The sequence below is a fragment of the Microcaecilia unicolor genome, chromosome 11 (genome assembly GCF_901765095.1).
Source record: "Microcaecilia unicolor chromosome 11, aMicUni1.1, whole genome shotgun sequence".
NCBI classification, from domain to species: domain Eukaryota; kingdom Metazoa; phylum Chordata; class Amphibia; order Gymnophiona; family Siphonopidae; genus Microcaecilia; species Microcaecilia unicolor.
The window spans coordinates 102,710,250-102,729,914 of NC_044041.1; the positions used below are offsets into that span (position 1 = coordinate 102,710,250).

General features: G+C 46.6%; 1 protein-coding gene across 3 annotated transcripts in view; it reads left to right on the forward strand.

Moving 5' to 3' along the window:
- LOC115480740 (scaffold attachment factor B2-like) overlaps positions 1–19,064 on the forward strand; it is a 205,543-nt gene extending 186,479 nt beyond the window's left edge. The window contains exons 19-20 of one of the 3 annotated variants that reach the window (XR_003943860.1): positions 9,628–9,675; positions 18,704–18,734. Coding sequence is in view for 2 of the 3 variants with exons in the window: in XM_030219610.1 (XP_030075470.1) it covers positions 18,704–18,773 (70 nt within the window). In the remaining variant the exon portion in view is untranslated. Of the gene's footprint in view, positions 1–9,627; positions 9,676–18,703 lie in introns of all 3 variants that reach the window. The other 2 variants (XM_030219611.1, XM_030219610.1) reach the window with 2 other exon arrangements.
- Positions 19,065–19,665: the final 601 nt, after the last annotated feature.

Here is a 19,665-nt window from a genome sequence, read left to right on the forward strand (position 1 = left end):
TTGCTTCAGGGGTCGTCTGATAGGGGCTTCCCTGACTTCACAGCCGGATTTGGTACGCTTTCTCAAAGGAGTTAATCACCTGTGCCCCCTCTGCACTCGATAGTGCCTACGTGGAATCTCAATCTGGTACTACGGACCTTGCAGAAGCCGCCCCATCAGCCAGAAGAGTTTCCGAGCTCCAGGCACTCTCGTGTAGAGAACCGTTCCTGCAATTCACTGAGGCAGGAGTATCGATTCGCCCAGTGCCTTCCTGCCCAAGATTGTTTCTTGATTCCATGTGAATCAGCAGCTTTACCTACCCTCCTTTCGTAGGGAGGATTACCCAGAGGAGTACCCTGGACTCAAATACCTGGATGTTAGACGGGTCATCATCAGATACTTGGAAGTGACCAATGATTTCTGGAAGTCGGGTCATCTGTTCGTGCTGTTCGCAGGCCCTCGTAAGGGTCTGCAGGCATCTAAGCCTACAGTGGCACGTTGGGTCAAGGAGATGATCGCGTCAGCTTATGTGGCGGTGGGGAAGATTCCGCCTATTCAGCTGAAGGCACACTCTACTAGAGCACAAGCAGCCTCGATGGCAGAGTCCAGATCTGTCTCCTTGGAAGAGATTTGCAGAGCGGCTACTTGGTCGTTGGCTCATACCTTCTTACGACATTACCACTTGGATGTGGCTGATCGGGCCGAGGCCCAGTTTGGGGCTTCAGTGTTGTGTTCAGGGATTTCCATGTCCCGCCCTGGGTGAGTACTGCTTCAGTACATCCCACCAGTCTATGGATTGATCGGCTTGATAGGGAAGGTAAAATTATGTATCATACCTGATAATTTTCTTTCCCTTTAAATCATAGCCGATCAATCCATAGCCCTTCCCAGATATCTGTATTGTTTGTGTTCTGGTTATATTTCAGGTTCAAGTTCAGTCTTCATTTCCTGTTCACGAGGACTTCGTGTTCAAGTTGTTCCAATTGAAGTCTCTTCGAGTTGAGACGATTTTGTGTTACAGAGAGCTGCTGCTCCTCCTCCTTCCCCCCCCCCCCCCCCCCCCCCCCCCCGTTTTGGCGGTGGCTGGATTGATAACTAAATTATGCCGGCGCTCCCTCCCGCTTTGTGCGGCTGTAGGGTAGCTTTGTATCCCTCCCGCTTCGGCAGTGTTAGGGTAAGCCAGTTCCGGTAGCAGGATAAGCCAGTTCCCCCCCGCGTCCACCGCCCCAGTGGTGGTGCGCTGGAATATTTCCCCTCCCCCGCTTCGGCGGTGGTGAGCTGGGCAGAGTGCACCTTTGTGGGTGTAATTCTCTAAGTGCTGAGTCCTGCGGATGGAGCTTTGATATCAACATACTGGGGAATTTCCGGCAGCACATGGCCACATATAGCGAGGCAAAAGATTGCTCTCTATCTCCACCTGCTGGTAGATGGACACAACCTACCAGTCTATGGATTGATCGGCTATGGTTAAGGGAAAGAAAATTATCAGGTATGATACATAATTTTACCTTCTGCCGGAGAGGGGGCCTCTGTTCTGGTTTCAGCATAAACCAACACTGCTAATTTTGGTTGGCTTCTAAATGTATAACTTAAATACTGGTCATATCTTCAGAGTTCTGGTCTCCAAAGGGTGTATAGTGCTGTTCACCTTGTGGCAGTGATGTACTTTCAAGTCTCCCTTTATATTTCTTGAACCTACTTCTGGATACCTCTGCACCAGAACAAAGTCTAAAATCATCCAAATGGTGCATGTGTTCAGCCTTATTTATTGTAGTTAGCAGTTTATATATATATATAATGCTTTAGAAAGCAAAATGGTGTGTATGTGTGGGCTTTTTTTTCTTTCTAACTTTCAGTGTTTTGTAGTGTAATAGCAGTTCATGTCTTAAGGCAGTGATTTTCAACCCTTTTTGTCTCTCAACACGCTTAAAAAGTGCAAAACTTGTGAAGGCGCAGCACTGGAATCTTAACTCGCCCCCACCCATCCCTGCTAAGATCCAGTCCATCCCTGCCCATACCTGTAACCTTCAGAAGTGGTTATTTCATTTAATTATGCTACTGAAATACATTAGAGCACCAATATACCTTCTACTGGGAAACTGGAGCAGGACGGACTGTTACAGATTCCTGCACAGCCACCACATACCAACAGAATCCTTCAGATGCAAACATGACTCCCTGATACAAAATAGGAAACTGCAAAAACTGAGAGTGTACTCCGTCTTGCAACACCAGAAAAAATAGAAAGAAATGCATGTCCTCTGTACCGGGCAAAATTAAGCTGACCGATGTAAATTCTCAACACCAACATAATTCAGTTACTAAACTGAAAATAAAATCATTTTTCCTACCTTTGTAATCTGGGGATTTTATTATTCCAATTATCTTGTTCCCAATCTTTGGTTCTGCTTTCCTCTAAACTGTTTCCAGGGCCTTGTTTCCATTTGCAATTTTTTTTTCTCACCTAAAGCCCTGTGCCTGTTTAGCACTGATCTTTCGCATTCAGCTTTCATCAATTTCTCTGCCGCCTCCTCAAATCTATCTTGTTTTCCTTTTCCCTTCATATTCAGCTGCTCTCCCCGCTTCTCTTTTGTGCAGCCTGTCCCCCCCCCCCCCCCCCATTTTTTTTTAATTTTTTTTTTTTTTTTTGCAACTACATTCAACGTGGTTTACGTAGTATATACAGGTATTCTCCGAGGACAAGCAGGCTGCTTGTTCTCACTGATGGGTGACGTCCAACGGCAGCCCCAGGATCGGAAGATCTTCCTAGCAACAAAGTTTGCTAGCCCTCGCATGCACATGCGCGACCATCTTGCTACCCGTAGCGCAAGCGTGCTCCTCGGTCTCTTTTTTTTTTTTTCCCCGCGGCTCAGGGCAGCTGTTTTTTTTTTTTTTTTTTCGGTCATTCTGTGTCCCAGAGAGGCCCTCGCAGCGTTTCACCGATTTTTGGCTTGTTTCTGCATGAGTTCGCTCGTGTTTTTTCCGTCTTTTTTTTTTTTTTTTTTTTTTTTTAAAGTTCCTTTCCTCTACTTCTTTAGTTTTTGTTCTGTAAGTTTCCTTTCTTTGTTGTGAGCGGCCATTTTGGCTGCCCATACGGGTTTTTTCCTGTTTTGGTGTTTTCTTTTGGCACCATCGTGTATTTTGACCTCGCCGGCGCGATTTTTCCGCCCATGGTCTTGAAGCCTGCCAGCGGCTTCAAGAAGTGCACGTGGTGCAACCAGACAATCTCACTCACTGATAAGCACGTCTCGTGTCTTCAGTGTTTGGGAGCTGGTCATCGTCCCAACGCCTGCACGTTGTGTCTTCAGCTAAAAAAGAGGACTCAGGCGGCGAGATCGGCTCAGTGGAACCTTTTGTTTGGAGCCTCGTCCGGGACGTCGGCGGAGCCAGCGGTACCGAGGTCATCAACGGTATCGATGTCTGCATCAAAAGCTGCATCGACGTTCGGAGCGCAGGTGATGGCTGTCCAGAGATCCCACGCTAGTAGCAGTGAGCTATCGAGTGGGTCTCCACTTGCCTCGAGGGCTCCTGCGGGACGTTTTTAAGGGGGAAGGAGGAATGCTCCCTATGCTTATAATAAGCGTAGGTACAATCCACCTGCCCGCCAGCCTGCTCAGGCTAAGCCCCAGCACGCTCATTCACGTCAACAGCGTGCGCCTTAACAGGCCCCTGCAGCTCCCCAGCAAAAGCAAGGGACGGGCTTGTGACTGGCTCCAGGTAAGCATAGCCGAAATAAACGTGCCCGTGCCGGACGATCTGCAGGTAGGAGGGAGGTTAAAGTTTTTTCACCAACGGTGGCTTCTTGTAACCTCCGACCGGTGGGTTCTTCAAATAGTCTGGCTAGGATACTCCCTCAATTTGATCTCAAAACCTCCAAATTGCCCTCCGGGAGCTCAGTCCTTCAGCTTCCAGCACAAGCAGGTACTTGCAAAGGAACTCTCCTCCCTTCTTAGCGCCAATGCGGTCGAGCCCGTGCCACCGGGGCAAGAAGGGCTGGGATTTTATTCCAGGTACTTCTTGTGGAAAAGAAAACGGGGGATGTGTCCCATCTTAGATCTAAGGGCCCTGAACAAATATCTGGTCCGAGAAAACTTCAGGATGCTTTCCCTGGGCACCCTTCTTCCCATGATTCAGAAAAACGATTGGCTATGCTCTCTGGACTTAAAGGATGCTTATACTCAAATCCCGATACTGCCAGCTCACAGGCAGTATCTTCGAATCCGCCTGGGAACACGGCATTTTCAGTATTATGTGCTACCCTTTGATCTCGCCTCTGCGCCCAGAGTGTTTACAACATGCCTGGTGGCGGCGTCCCTTCGCAGACTGGGAGTGCATGTGTTCCCTTATCTCGACGATTGGCTGGTGAAGAACACCTCGGAGGCAGGAGCTCTACAGTCCATGCAAATAACTATTCGACTTCTGGAGCTACTAGGGTTTGTAATAAATTATCTAAAGTCCCACCTTCTTCCAGTTCAAAGACTCGAATTCATAGGAGCTCTGCTGGACTCCCAGAGAGCTCATGCCTACCTCCTCGAGGCGAGGGCAGACAACCTTCTGTCTCTTGTCTCCTCGGTACGAGTGTCTCAGAAGATCACAGCTCGGCAGATGTTGAGATTGCTCGGCCACATGGCCTTCACAGTTCAGGTGACTCCCGTGGCCTGTCTTCACATCATATCAGCTCACTGGACCCTAGCTTCCCAGTGGTACCAAGCTGTGGGGGGTCTAGAGGACGTGATCCAGCTGTCCACAGTTTTTCTCAAATCCCTACATTGGTGGACAATTTGCTCCAATTTGACTTTGGGACGTCCCTTTCAAATTCCTCAGCCACAAAAAGTGCTGACTATGAATGCGTCCCTCCTGGGGTAGGGAGCTCATGTCGATGGGCTCCACACCCAAGGATGTTGGTCCCTCCAGGAAGCAGGTTTTCAGATCAATCTCCAGGAGTTACGAGCGGTCTGGAACGCGCTGAAGGCTTTCAGAGATTGGCTGACTTATCAAATTATTCAAATTCAGACAGACAATCAGGTTGCTATGTACTACGTCAACAAGCAGGGGGGCACCGGATCTCGCCAGCATGGCATGTTTCTCCAAGCCACGTATCTGGCAGGCGTAAACAGTCTGGCCGACAGGTTGAGCAGGATAATGCAACCTCACGAGTGGTCTCAACTCGATAGTACGCAAGATCTTCCAAGCTTGGGGCACCCCCTTGGTTAGACCTTTTTGCCACTCAGATCAGTCACAAGGTCCCTCAGTTCTGTTCTAGACTTCAGGCCCACGGCAGACTAGCGTCAGAATCCTTTCTCCTTTATTGGGGGAAGGGCCTCCTGTATGCGTATCTTCCCATACTCTTGGTAGGGAAGACTTTGCTGAAACTCAAGCAGGATCTTGAAACCATGATTCTGATCGCTCCCTTCTGGCCGCGTCAGATCTGGTTCCCTCTTCTGGAGTTGTCCTCAGAAGAACTGTGGAGATTGGAGTGTTTTCCAACTCTCATCACTCAGAACGAGGGGGCACTTCTGCATCCCAACCTCCAGTCCCTGGCTCTCATGGCCTGGATGTTGAGAGCGTAGACTTTGCCTCCTTGGGTCTTTCTGAGGGTGTCTCTCGAGTCTTGCTTGCTTCCAGAAAAGATTCCACGAAGAGGTGTTATTCTTTCAAATGGAAGAGGTTTGCCATCTGATGTGACAGCAAGGCTCTAGATCCTCGTTCTTGTCCTACACAGACCCTGCTTGAATACCTTGTACACTTGTCTGGTCATAGTAACATAGTAGATGACAGCAGAAAAAGACCTGCGCGGTCCATCCAGTCTGCCCAACAAGATAACTCATATGTGCTACTTTTTGTGTATACCCTACTTTGATTTGTACCTGTGCTCTTCAGGGCACAGACCGTATAAGTCTGCCCAGCACTATCCCCGCCTCACAACCACTGGCTCTGGCACAGACCGTATAAGTCTGGCCAGCTCTATCCTCGCCTCCCAACCACCGGCTCTGGCACAGACTGTACAAGTCTGCCCAGCACTATCCCTGCCTCCCAACCACCAGTCCCGCTTCCCACCACCGGCTCTGGCACAGGCCTTACAAGTCTTCCCAGCACTATCCCCGCCTCTCTACCACCAGCCCCGCCTCCCGATCTTGACTAAGCTCCTGAGGATCCATTCTAACTCTGTAAGAGTTCACCTTAGCGCAATTAGTGCTTTTCATTACCGTGTAGAGGGTAAGCCTATCTCGGGACAGCCTTTAATTGTTCGCTTCATGAGGTTTGCTTTTGTCAAAGCCCCCTATCAAGCCTACAGTGTCATGGGATCTCAATGTCGTTCTCACCCAGCCGATGAAACCTCCTTTTGAGCCACTGAATTTCTGCCATCTGAAGTACTTGACCTGGAAGGTCATTTTCTTGGTGGCAGTCACTTCAACTTGTAGAGTCAGTGAGCTTCAAGCCTTGGTAGCTATTAAATTTCATCATAACAGAGTAGTCCTCCGCACTCACCCTAAGTTCTTGCCAAAGGTGGTGTCAGAGTTCCATCTGAACCAGTCAATTGTCTTACCGCCTTGCTGAACGTCAGTTACACACATTGGACTGCAAGCGAGCATTGGCCTTCTATCTGGAGCGGACAAGCCCATTCAGACAGTCCGCCCAAATGTTTGTTTCTTATGATCCCAACAGAAGGGGAGTGTCTGTCGGGAAACGCACCATCTCCAATTGGCTGATTACATATCCTTCACTTACGCCCAAGCTGGGCTGGCTCTTGAGGGTCATGTCAAGACCCTCATAGTGTTAGAGCCATGGCAGCATCAGTGGCCCACTTGAAGTCAGCCACTATAGGGAGAGGTGTGACCAGCAGAAGAAGGGAGGTTTTAATGCCCCTGTATAAGACGGTGGTGAGGCCCCACCTGGAGTACTGTGTTCAGTTTTGGAGGCCGTACCTTGCGAAGGATGTCAAAAAAATGGAAGCGGTGCAAAGAAAAGCTACGAGGATGGTATGGGATTTGCGTTCCAAAATGTATGAAGAGAGACTTGCTGACCTGAACATGTATACCCTGGAGGAAAGGAGGAACAGGGGTGATATGATACAGACATTCAAATATTTGAAAGGTATTAATCCGCAAACGAATCTTTTCCGGAGCTGGGAAGGCGGTAGAACGAGAGGACATGAAATGAGATTGAAGGGGGGCAGACTCAGGAAAGATGTCAGGAAGTATTTTTTCACGGAGAGGGTGGTGGATGCTTGGAATGCCCTCCCGCAGGAGGTGGTGGCGATGAAAACGGTAACGGAATTCAAACATGCGTGGGATGTGCATAAAGGAATCCTGTGCAGAAGGAATGGATCCTCAGAAGCTTAGCTACAATTGGGTGGCAGAGCAGGTGGGGGGAAGAGGGGTTGGTGGTTGGGAGGCGAGGATAGGGGAGGGCAGACTTATACGGTCTGTGCCAGAGCCGGTGATGGAAGGCGGGACAGGTGGTTGGGAGGCAGGAAAAACTGCTGGGCAGACTTATACGGTCTGTGCCCTGAGAAAGACAGGTACAAATCAAGGTAAGGTATACACATGAGTTTATCTTGGGCAGACTGGATGGACCGTGCAGGTCTTTTTCTGCCGTCATCTACTATGTTACTATGTAAGACATTTGCAAGGCTGCGACGTGGTCATCTGTCCACACATTTACATCTCATTACTGCCTGCAGCAGGATACCCGGCACGACAGTCTGTTCGGGCAGTAGGTGCTGCAGAATCTGTTTGGGGTTTAGAATCCAACTCCACCCCCCTAGGCCCAATTTTAATCTGTTCCAGGCTGCACTCTGTTGTTTCTGTTTAGGTCAATCTCAGTTATGTCCTTGCCATTGTGAGGCCCAGTTGACCCATGTTTGTTTTGAGTGAGCCTGGGGGCTAGGCATACCCCATCAGTGAGAACAAGCAGCCTGCTTGTCCTCAGAGAAAGCAAAATTACTTATCTACAGCAGGTTCTCGCAAACCTGCCCACCTCCCCTTTGGAGTTGTCTTCCCTTCTCTTTTGCTTTCTACTTGACTGAGGAGCACGCTCTTGCTACGGGAGGGAAGACTGTCGCGAATGCGCGGTTCACGCATGTGCACGCGAGGGCTAGCAAACTTTGTTGCTAGGAAGATCTTCCGATCCTGGGGCTGCCGTTCGACGTCACCCATCAGTGAGAACAATCAACCTGCTGTCCTTGGAGAATACCTGCTACAGGTAAGTAACTTTGCTTTATTTATACCTGGGGCAATGGAGGGGTTAAGTGACTTGCCCAGAGTCATAAAGAGCTGCATTGGGAATTGAACCCGGTTCCCCAGGATCAAAGTTTGCTGCACTAACCACTAGGTGGCGACTTCTCCCTTATATGCAGCATGTCTCCCCTCTTCCCTTCCCTTATGTGCAGCATGTCACTCATTTTCTGCTATGGTATTCTCTCCTCCTTTCCATGCAAGTTCTGGAAGCTCTCTCCCCCCACCCCCTCCAGTCCAGCACCTCTTTCCTTCTTCATGCCCCCTCTCTTCACTCGACTCCACTGGATCTCTCTCTTCTCTGACCTCCCTCCCTCCTTGCCCCTCATACAGAACCTCTCTCCTTCCTTTCCCAGGTTTGCTTTTCCATTTCTTCTTTCTTCTCTTTTTCTTTTCCTTCTCTATATTTGTCTGCCACTGATCAGTTTTTTTTTTCTACTCATTTTTAGCACCTGCCCACTGTGTTCCCACCTCTCCTCCTATGTACCTGCCCTTTCTACTGCCCAGCTTTTCCCCCTCATCCAAGGGCAGGCATCTGTTGATTTTCGTTTTCCATCTTTGGGTCCAGCAACTTTCCCACTCTTCTCTCTGCTCACCTGCCTTCTCTCTCTCTCTCTCTCTCTCTCTCTATTACTCCAATTTTTCTCCCACTCTCTCACTGAACTCTTTCCAGGTCACCTCCTCAGCATCTTTTCCTCCTTGCCTGGTGGTCATGCACCTTTGTTTTCCTGCCCAGTGCCCACCCTATACTGCTCTGCTCAGCTGATGGACAACATTTTTTCTCCCCTCCCTGAACCAGCATCTTCTGCCCATGCCCCTCCCCCAGCATCTTCCACCAGTTTGCCCCTCCTGAGAACAGCATCTTCCCCGCCCCTCCAAGGTCCAGCAACTATTTTTTAAGCCTTTCCCCCCTGATGCTCTTCTAACCTTCTTATTCAATGCCAGCAGCATGGGCAGTCCAGGCAGGCTCTTGAAGCTGTTTTTTGCAGTTCCCACCTATGCTGGAACAGGAAGTTGCTTCAGAGGTAGTGGGACTACAGAAAGAAAGCTTCCAGGATTGGCCTGCCTTCATTGCTGACACTGTTGGTACTTAATGAGAAGGTTGGAAGAGCACTGGGGAAGGAGGAAAGGAATAAAAGGTTGGCAGACCTTGTTGGGGGGGGGGGGGGGGGCTGTGGGTGAAAGATGCCTGTTCGGGTGGGGGGGGGGGGACATGGGTAAAAGATGTCAGCTTGGGCAGGGTGCATGAGGCAGGGGTGGCCTATCTGGGATTCCCAGGGCACACTGGTTGAAAAACACTGTCTTAAGGTTTTGAGCACATGTTCCTGTTTGACTTTTGACCTGGAATAGTCTTTAATGAGAATTTACACCTTTTGAACAGAGTCTTTAACACCTCTTTGTTGTTGCCCAGGACAAGCTCTTGACACACTAGCAGGTCATTGAGAGAACAATAGAGCAGGTAAAAGCCCTTTTATAACCCAGCCCTTTTTCTGTAAGGTGTTAAAGCAATTCAACTGCCTAAGGCCGGCTCAGCACTTGTTTGCATATGTTTTAAGACTTGCCATTTAGAAAGCTGATCAGAGTTGATTCACATTATATACCTGTGCATCTATTTAGAACATTATCATTTAAAAACTAATGTGGTGCAAAGTAGTCTTTGAATCATCTTTCCGAAAAATCTTCACTGGTTACTCCTGGATTATGCTAGTTGTACAAGGAATAGACTTTGCATTTGATCATGTCTATTTTGATTCTTTGAATTGTGTTCCCCATTTTTAAATCTGAGTAAAAAATAGAGAATCTTTGCCTTCATGATTAAGGGCATGGGGAGCAGTAGGTGTTTCTAAATACATTGTTTCAAAGAAGTCTGTCCATTTATATTGTTGCATTGCCATGGGCCCCAGTTGATCTGCCTTCTCCTTCTTCTTACAACTTTAATTTCTGTCGTGCTGCTATAGAAATATGCAGTGCTTACTATGCTGTTTTGAATAGTTAACATGTTTTTGTTATGGCTGAGAGTAAGTGATGCTATAGAAAGATAACAGCTGTTTAAAGTAGGGGGAGGACTTGATTTTATACTCAAGTGGGTTTCTTGGCTTATACTTAACATTTTTTGTAACAAAAGGTAGTCCAAGAGCATTAGCACCCTAGGTAAACATTGTCTTGCAAGTTCCCTCTTCCTGCGCCTCTCCCCCCCCCCCCCCCCCCCCCCCCCCCCCCAATGTGCATAAACAACTTTTCGACAGTGTTGTGCATTTTCTTTGAGGACAAGCAGGCCACTTTGTATTCTCACAGTTGGTGACATCTGACTGAGAAAATTGTAGCAGTTTCTAATAGTGTCCAACCGCACATATGCCAATACCTTCCTGCACAGGTTCCTTGGTCTTTTGTTTTTCCATGGAGCAGAGAGGACGTGTTGTTCTCGCTGTGTGTGTTCTAGTCGCAGTGCCTTCCTGTGTGGGTATTTTTTGCTTTTATTTTATCCTCCCTTGTTCTTTTCATAAGTTTGGGGTTTTTTCAGCCTTTGACGTTTCCTTTATTTTTCGCAAATCGCCAGAAGAAAAGTCCAAAGAAGTTGAGCACAAAACACTACAAGTAGAAACCCAACCAAAAAGAGTAGTCTAGTCGATGCAACTCTTTTGAGGAAGACAGAAGAATGGCATAGATGTTTCAAGTCTTTATAAAAGACCCACCATGGCACCGTGTTTCAGCTGTAGTGTCTGCCTCGGGAGTTTTGGTGGATAAATGCAGTGTAAAAATACAAGAATATTGTCCAAAATAACAATCACAAGCGATCCTTCTTACTTTCTATCCCCCCCCCCCCCCCCCCCCCCCCCCCCCCCCAATTGGAGGATTGCTTATACTTCAGCAATCTAATCTTTTTTTCTTTTTTTATTACACTATTTCTGCTTTTGTACCCCACATTTTCCAATCAGTTGTCGTTCGATGTGGCTTACAGTGTATTTGTTAGACATATTACATAGACGTTTAGAGTGAATGCACGCTTGTTGGTGGTCAAGTTACATGGTGTGTTTGGTCATCTTGACTGTGTAGGTTCATCGAATGAGAATTTTCTGAAGTGTGGTTTCAAGTGTTTTTGGAATGTCAGGTAGTCAGTTGTGCATTTTATGACTTTCAGTATTGTATTCCATATCTTGGGGCAGATGTATGTGAAGTTGGTAGAGTATGAAGATTTGTATTTTAGGCCCTGACATCCTCGGGGAGGAGCTGGCACAGATACTACAGATGCACACTCAGGCATTGAGGGTGATGGGCCAATTGTGGATCAGCCCCACATTTTTCCTGAGGCTTAATGCCTGTGGCGAGATCCTCAACATCTGTGTTTCGAAGGGTATGGACATCAACCCATGCAACTCAGCTCTTGACGTCTGGGGAGGGGGCACTTTCCAGGAGTCTAAAGGTAGGACTGCACCTCAAAGAGCGCCAGAGGTGCAGGCCTACCTTTAGACTCCTGGAAAGCTCCCTCTCCCCAGACGTCAAGAGCTGTTGCATGGGTTGATGTCCATACCCTTCGAAACACAGATGTAGGTCCACTGAGCTGGTCAGGCACAGATTTAGTAGGACTGTTCCACTGGTGCTCTTTGAGGTGTGAACGTGGTTCCACTGAGCTGGAGCAGGCACAGATTTAGTCAAATCTGAGCATAAAGAGGAGCCTGATTGCTCATAGGACTCAGAAGAAGACCCTTATTACCTCTCGGAGGAGTCGTCTTATGGGGTCCCTTCTGATTCCTCCCCATCTTGAGATGTAAATCTCTACCTGAGGGACTGTTTCACTGGTTTTGTCAAGGAGATGGCTAATAGTGCAGCAGGCTTTGATCCTGGTGACCTTGGTTGAATTCCCGCTGCAGCTCCTTGTGACCTTGGGCAAGTCACTTAACCTCCTTTGCCCCAGGTAGAGAAACCTAGATTGAGAGCCCTTTAACAAGGACAGAGAAAGTACCTGCATAAAATGTGTACAGCACTGTGTATGTCTAGTAGCGCTATAGAAATTAGTCGTACTAGTAACGTTTAGGTTGGAGATGGAGGAGAAGCCCAGGGCAGGTATGTTATCTGTTGTAGACTGAATCACCCCCTAAGGACCATTGCACCCTATCCTTAAAGATGCACTGATGAAGAACTGAGAATCTCCCCTCTACACCAATGAAGGTGTATGCACAATATGTCCAGAAGGCTCCCAGATTCAAGAGGGCCCAGCTGCCTCACCACTCTTTGGTGGTTGTATCCGCCCTCAAATGAGCTAGGACTCATGTCTCGGCTCCCCCAGGTAGAGAGACTCGGATAATAAACTTGTTTAGGAGGAAGATGTTTCAAGCTTCGATGCTTATTGCCCACATGCAGTACGCTAAGTCTCATGGATTCTCTTCCTCAGGAGCAGGCTACAGGAAGTATCTGACCTGGAGCACTTAAAGTTTATTTGATAGTGTCCAGATGTGCAGACCCACGGCTGTGCTCCTGACCTGGAACCACTGATTAAGGAGAGGTTGGTGAACATACTTTGCCAAGGAGGCAACCTTTTTGGGGAGAGGGTGGAGAAGGTAGCTGACCTCGTCAAGAAACATACTGATACCACCTAGTCCCTGTCCCTGCACCCTCTTCTAGGAGGTTTACAAGTGGCCTGGATGGCGACCCTACTACCCTCAAAAATGTAGGTTGCCGCTGCCTTCTTGCTCTTCCCAGAGCCTCCAGGCCCAGCATTTTGTTTCATCATTCCCAACCACAGAAGTCCAAGTTTGCTTCCCAGTCAAAGCAGGGGACAAGCTTTTGACTGGCTACAGGAGTGCATAGCTGCAGTAAAACTAACTGTCCCAGATGGCCTACCGATAGTTGGGAGGCTGATTTGTTTTACATTAAAGGTGGTCTCTTGTAACCTCTGACCAGTGGGTTCTTCAAATAGTCCATCTTGCTTACGCAGTACATTAGATTCGGGAGATCACCAATTTGCCCACCAAGAACATCTAACATCAGATCTCAGCACAGCAGGTACTTGTAGAGGAAATTTCTGCCCTTCTACAGACCAGTGCGGTCAAACCCATGCCACCTAGGAAAAAAGGGAAGGAGGGGTTCTATTCCAGGTACTTCCTTGTGCCCAAGAATGGGAGGATTTCATCCCATCCTAGACCTAAGGGCCCTGAACAAATTCCTGTTCAAAAAAAAAAGTTCAGGATGATTCAGGAACAAAATTGTATATGCTCTCTGGACTTAAAAGGATGCTTGAGCTCACTTTTTGATACTTCCCAGTCACAATACATATCTCAGATTTCGAATAGAAAAACACCTCTACTGGTGCCATGTTCTGCCATTTGGCCTCACGTTTGGCTCTATTGATAGTAGCAGCATATTTATGCAGACTGGGAGTCTGTGTTACCTTATCTGGACAATTGGCTAGTCAAGAGCACATCACAGGAGGGAGGGCAGCAGCCTATTCAGCTGCTAGGGTTTGTGATAAACTATTCCAAGTCCCACCTACTCCTGGTTTTGGATTGGAGTACATACAAGTCCTGCTAGATAAATTACAGGCTCAGGTTTTTCTTCCTCAAGCGAGAGCAGAGACCTTGATAAATCACTTTGCAGGTCTCAAACAGCAAACAGGTCACAGCTCTGCAAATGTTGAGATTAATGGACCATATGGCCTCAACAGTGCATGTCATTCCCATGGTACATCTCCATTTGAGAGGCCTAGTGGACACTAGCTAGTGGTCTCAGGTGGCTGGGAACCTAGTGGATGTCATCCAGATTCCTCCAGAGTTGACTTATGCTCTTCTCTGGTGAACAGTTGGTAAAATTTGACTATTGGACTACCATTCCAAATTCCACTGTCTCAGAAGGTGTGAGCAATGGATGCATCCAACTTGGGATGGAGGCAGTAGATGGGCGTCACGCCCAGGGAACATGTCTGCTCAGGAAAAGACTTGCTATATCAACTTCCTCAAGCTCAAGACCATTTGGAGCACTCTAAAGGCTTTCAGAGATAGCTATAGAACCAAATTATTCTCATTCAGATGGACAAACAGGTTGCAATGTTCTGTGTGAACAAGCTGGGGGGGGGGGGGGGGTTACAGAATACTATCCCCTTCTATCAGGTGGCAGTGAGCCCTCCTTAATGGAATGGTTCTTTGAGCTATGTACCTGGCAGGTTAAGAAGAACAGCCTGGCAAACAGACTGAGCAGCGTGTTAAAACCACATGAGTGGTCTCTCTACATGGGCATAGCCTGTAGGATCTTTCAAGAGTGGGGCACTCCCTTGGTGGATCTTTTTGCCACTCAGTCCCCCAGTTCTGTTCCAGGCTCAGATCCTTTCTCCTGCATGGGAGAGGGGGTCTTTTGTATTCATATCCTCCAGTACCTCTCATAGAGAAGATTTTGCTGAAACTTGGGCAAGACCAGAGAACTATGATCCTAATTACCTTTTATTGGCTGGGGCAGATCTGGTTTCCTCTTCCAGAGCTATCCTCTGAAGATCCGTGGTGTTTAGACTGTTTTCTGACCCTCATCACACAGGAAGGATCCCTTATGTAGCCCAACCTCCAGTCCCTGGCTCTTATGGCTTGGATGTTGGGCGTGTAGAATTTCTCTCGCATCTTGCTAGCTTCCAGAAAAGACTCCACTAAGAGGTGCTTCTCTTTTACGTGAAGAAGGTTTGCCATATGGTATGACAACACATTAGATCCCTTCACTTGCCCTACACAAAAACTGCTTGAGTACCTCCTGCACCTCTCTGAATCTGGTTTGAAAACCAACTTGAAATAAGGTTCATCTGAGCATAATTAGTGCTTATCAACATGTAGAAGGGAAGCCCATCTCTGTACAGCCTCTAGTTTGCTTCATTAGAGGGTTGCTATTGACAAAGCCCCCTGTCAAACCTCCTACTGTGTCATGGGATCTGAACTTTGTGCTCACCCAGCTCATGAAAGCTCCTTTTGAGCCACTTGATTCCTGTCATCTGAACTATTTGACCTGGAAAGTTGTGTTTTTTTTGATGGTTTTCACTTCGGTTTACGGTGTCAGTGAGCTTCAGGCTCTAATAGCGGGTCCACCTTACACTAAGTTTAATCACAATAGAGTAGTTCTCCGCATGCACCCTGTTCCTTCCTTAAGCTAGTGTCAGAGTTCCATCTTAGTCCTTCTACTAACATTTTTCCTGAAACCACATGCCTATCCTGGCAAAAATGTACTGCATACCTTAGATTGCAGGCAAGTCTTAGCCTTCTATCTGGAGCAGACTAAAGCCGATAGACAGATCATCCAGCTTTTTGTTTCAAACCAGATGGAGTAGCCATCGGCAAACACACAATTTCTAATTGGCTAGCAGATTGCATTGCCCAGGCTGGACTGACTCTAGAGAGTCATATCAAGGCTCATAATGTCGGAGCCATAGCGATGTTGGTAAGCCACTTGAGATCAGCCTCCATAGAAGAGATCTGCAAAGCTGTGATGTGGTCTAATGACCATACATTTATATCTCATTACTGCCTTGAGCAGGATACCCAACATGACAGATGGTTCGGTCAAACTTCTGCAGAATTTGGTCTGTAGAATCTAACTCTTCCACACCCCCCCCCCCCCCCCCCCCCCCCCCACAGCCCAGCTTTGCTCTGTTCCAGTCTGCACCTACACGACCAGAATGTATATAGTTTCAAGGCCTCAACCTTTCAAGTCCCTGTTGTCTTAGTATTGTTTTTCGTTAGCCTGGCAGCTAGGGATTCCTAACTGAAGACCACTGGCCTGCTTGTCTTAAGAGAAAGCAAAGTTACTCACCTGTAGAGGTGTTCTCCAAGAACAGCAGGCCAAGTATTCTCTTAAACCCTCCCACCAAACCTTGGAGTTGAATTCTTTGTGCATTGGGCAGGAAGGCACCAGGGCATGCGTGGTGTGATGCTGCTAGAAACTTCTACAATCTTCTTGCTAGTTAGCGATAATTATATATTTAAAATCATAGCAAATATTGGCATTCAAAATTAGTTTGCCTTTTGTATTTACATGCACTGCCATAGTGCCAGGCAGAAGAATTATTGCAAGCTCTGCTTAAAAGTACATTTGCAACCTATTTTGCAAACTTGCCCTGCTGGAAGGACACTAACCTCCTTGTCATGAAACGCCTAGCCACCCACTTGGGGTGGCCACTTAGAGGGTCTATCCCTAGCAGAGCTCAGGTCCACCTGCCACTTATGCTGTACAGTGGCACCCTTCTCCCAATGACTGGGTCACAACTGCCTCTGGGCGAGTCTCCCCCTTTCAAGTTAACCCAGTGATTTCTAGGTTACTGGGACCACAGTCCCAGAATGCAAATTAATCTTAATTTAGTAGTTTAATCCAATCTCTTGAGACTCGTGTTTCAATCAACACACTAGTATACTCCTACTGGGAAAACAGAATAAGCTGGGCTGTTGATATGCCTAAACAAACTATATGCATGCAGAGTACCTCACCATAGTTACATAAGCAGAATACAAGGCTTCAGCAGACAGTGACTAATTAGAAATACGAGGATGAAGTCAGTTTGCAAAATAGATTGTAAAACATACTTTTGGCTTGCCTTTCTATTTTAGTCTTTCTATTTCCATTTCATTCCTGTCTTACATCTGACATTGATAGACTGGATAGAGAAAAAAAAAGTTCATTCCCTCTCCCCACTCTGTTGCAACGTTCACCTCCCTATCTTAGCTGTTTCTCACTAGGTGCTTCCTTCCCTCTCTGACACCACTTCCTTCTCTTAAGCCGTTCCCTTCTTACTTTTCAACCATTCTTTTTACAGCCTTTCTTCGTGCCACTTTTCACTTTTTTTTTCTTGCACCCAGCCCTGTCTTTAGTCTTAAACTTTCATCTTCTGCATCTCACTTCTTACCCAGTTGTCCTGTCTAGTCCTTGATCTCCCTCTCCACCCCTTTTTAATTGACGTATTTTCATCAGAAAAATATAGATTAAAGGTAATATCAAGAATGGGAAACATTTATTAAGTTAAACTTGAACATATAATCCCATCAACTCTTGGTCCCTGCTCTTCCAATCACAACTTAGTTCCCTAGGCCCCTGCTTCTCTGTCCTTAGTTCCAGTCAACACCCACTCGGTGTAATGGGCCTGCCTGCCTCCTATTATGCTCCTCTTTGCCTTCAAGTCAGGTTGGAGGTAGAGGGCTGATGGTAGTCTAATTTTGCTGCTTCTGCAATGAGTACCTGCATGGTTTAAATAACTTGTTTTTAAACAGCATTGAATGGAGAGCAGAGGTACTGGATGGAAGGGCAAGTGGGTTAAAATGCTGAACTTGCTTTACTGTTCTTTTTTTGGGGGGGTGGGGGGAGGGCAGAAGGCAATAGTGCTTGTGGCCATTTTTATTCACTTTATATCTGTATAGTCCACTTTTGGCGTTCTCTTTTGGAGTTTTGGAGTAGCCTAGTGGTTAGTGCAGTGGACTTTGATCCTGGGGAACTGAGTTTGATTCCCACTGCAGCTCCTTGTGACTCTGGGCAAGTCATTTAACCTTCCATTGCCCCTGGTACAAAATAAGTACCTGAATATACTATGTAAACCGCAAAAACCTCAGAAAGGCAGTATATCAAGTCCCATTTCCCTTTCCCTCATGGGCAGCAGTGACCTCTGTTTCCAGCTGTCCCGCTCCCCACCCCCCCCCCCCCCCCCCCCCCCCCCCCCCCCCCCCCAAAATGCATATAGAAAATGATTACTTCTCAAATCAGAGCAAGAATCACAGATGTAACATGTCTGTAAATTTAATAACTATAAGCATCCAAATTGGAGAACTGAGGAGAGGGGCAGGCAAGGGTTATTAATCATTGAAGACTGTTGTAGTACAGGATCAACAAAGACAATTTCTCCCTTGTAAGTTCTGGAGATACTAGTAGGGGAGATTTCTGCTGGTATATTGAACCATTTTTTACATTTGGACACTTTAAATTCTGTTTGAAAATACATGTGCATATATTGGACACATGGCAGATACATTTGTCCCGTTTTAACTTGTGCCAGGTTGAAGCCTTGGAAATGGTATTGTTACTCACATGTTGCAGTCGTGCTCATTTAACAGTCTGTTTTGCCAGTCTTTTCTGATTGCAACATGCTTACATGATGAAGGCTTGTGGCTAAAAAAGCTTCTTAGGTCACTTGTACATGTTTTTCAAAGTGAGCATGGTTTTGTGCTTGTACCACAAGTCATCTAAGTAAAATTCTTTTCTAAAACATTTGTGTTGACATTAGTTTTGTCCATGGATGAATAATAAAATATCTACCAATTTTGTAGATTAATTATAAGCCAGGATACCACTTTAAGGTTAAGAGAAACACAACCAGGACATATGCAATGTTTGCTTGTCTTGTTGACCTAAAAAAATAACCTACCTGATCTATATTGTATCTTAAATAACTCATTTTGATAGAAGCTGCAGTTGCACAAAGTTTCAGCTGTTGGAAATGTAACATTGCGGTGAAACTTAAAAGAAATCTTTGTTTTTCCTAGGCATGGAGGCTTTGTGCAGGGTGGAAACTCCAGGGCCCATCAGTACCCATGGGTCGACCAGGACAAATAATGCAAGGTGGCATGCAAACAGGAGGATTTGGAGGACAGACTCGGCCTGTTGACCCTCGCTTTACACGCCGCTACTGACTATTTTAGATTTCTTGTTTTAATGTAAAACAGCAATGGTGGTGAATTCCTGTAGACTGCAGTGCTTTAGTTGTCTTTTTTTTTTTAACCTGCTGCTACTGTATAGCTTCAGAAATGTGAAAATTCCTTGGTTTTGTAATAAATGTGTTCATATAGTTCGTTTCTGTTAAAAGCATTCCATTTTCCATCAATAAAAGTTTCTTTGTTTTGGTTAGCTTTCCACATTCTGTAGAAGTGATGCTGCAGCCTACTCTGGTCTTTGCTGTATGCTAGACCTACTCTGATCCTATGGAGGGCACATTTAGATTCTGGTGTTGTATTTGAAGATGGTATAGAAATCAATGTAAAATGGCAAAGGCCCTTCATTTTCACTGTATCAGTTTTTATTTGAAACAATCAAAAAAAATGTACCTTTAAAAAAAATCCCCCCTCCCCCCCAAAAAAAATTATAGCACTAACAAATGTAAAAGTATTTCTGCTGTCATTACTGCTACAACTCCCTTAGTTGACAAGGGGGGTGACTGTGCATTTAGTCATTCTTTGCAGACAAAAAGGGGGAGACAACAGGCTCACTAGTTGGTGATATCACTGCTGGAGCTTGTGTGCTAGAACTCTCCCCTATCTTATAGTTCTTTGAAATTGTGTGGGCCTTCCTAATTCATGTGCCTCAACCCTTCCCCCCCCCCCTTCTCTCTGGAATTTAGAACCACACACCCCAAAAAAAAAAAAAACACCCACCCACTCTTCTATTGCTCTACCCAACCCCTTAGTGTGGTTTGCTGATATTTTTAGTAAAGAACACCACCAGCACAAAC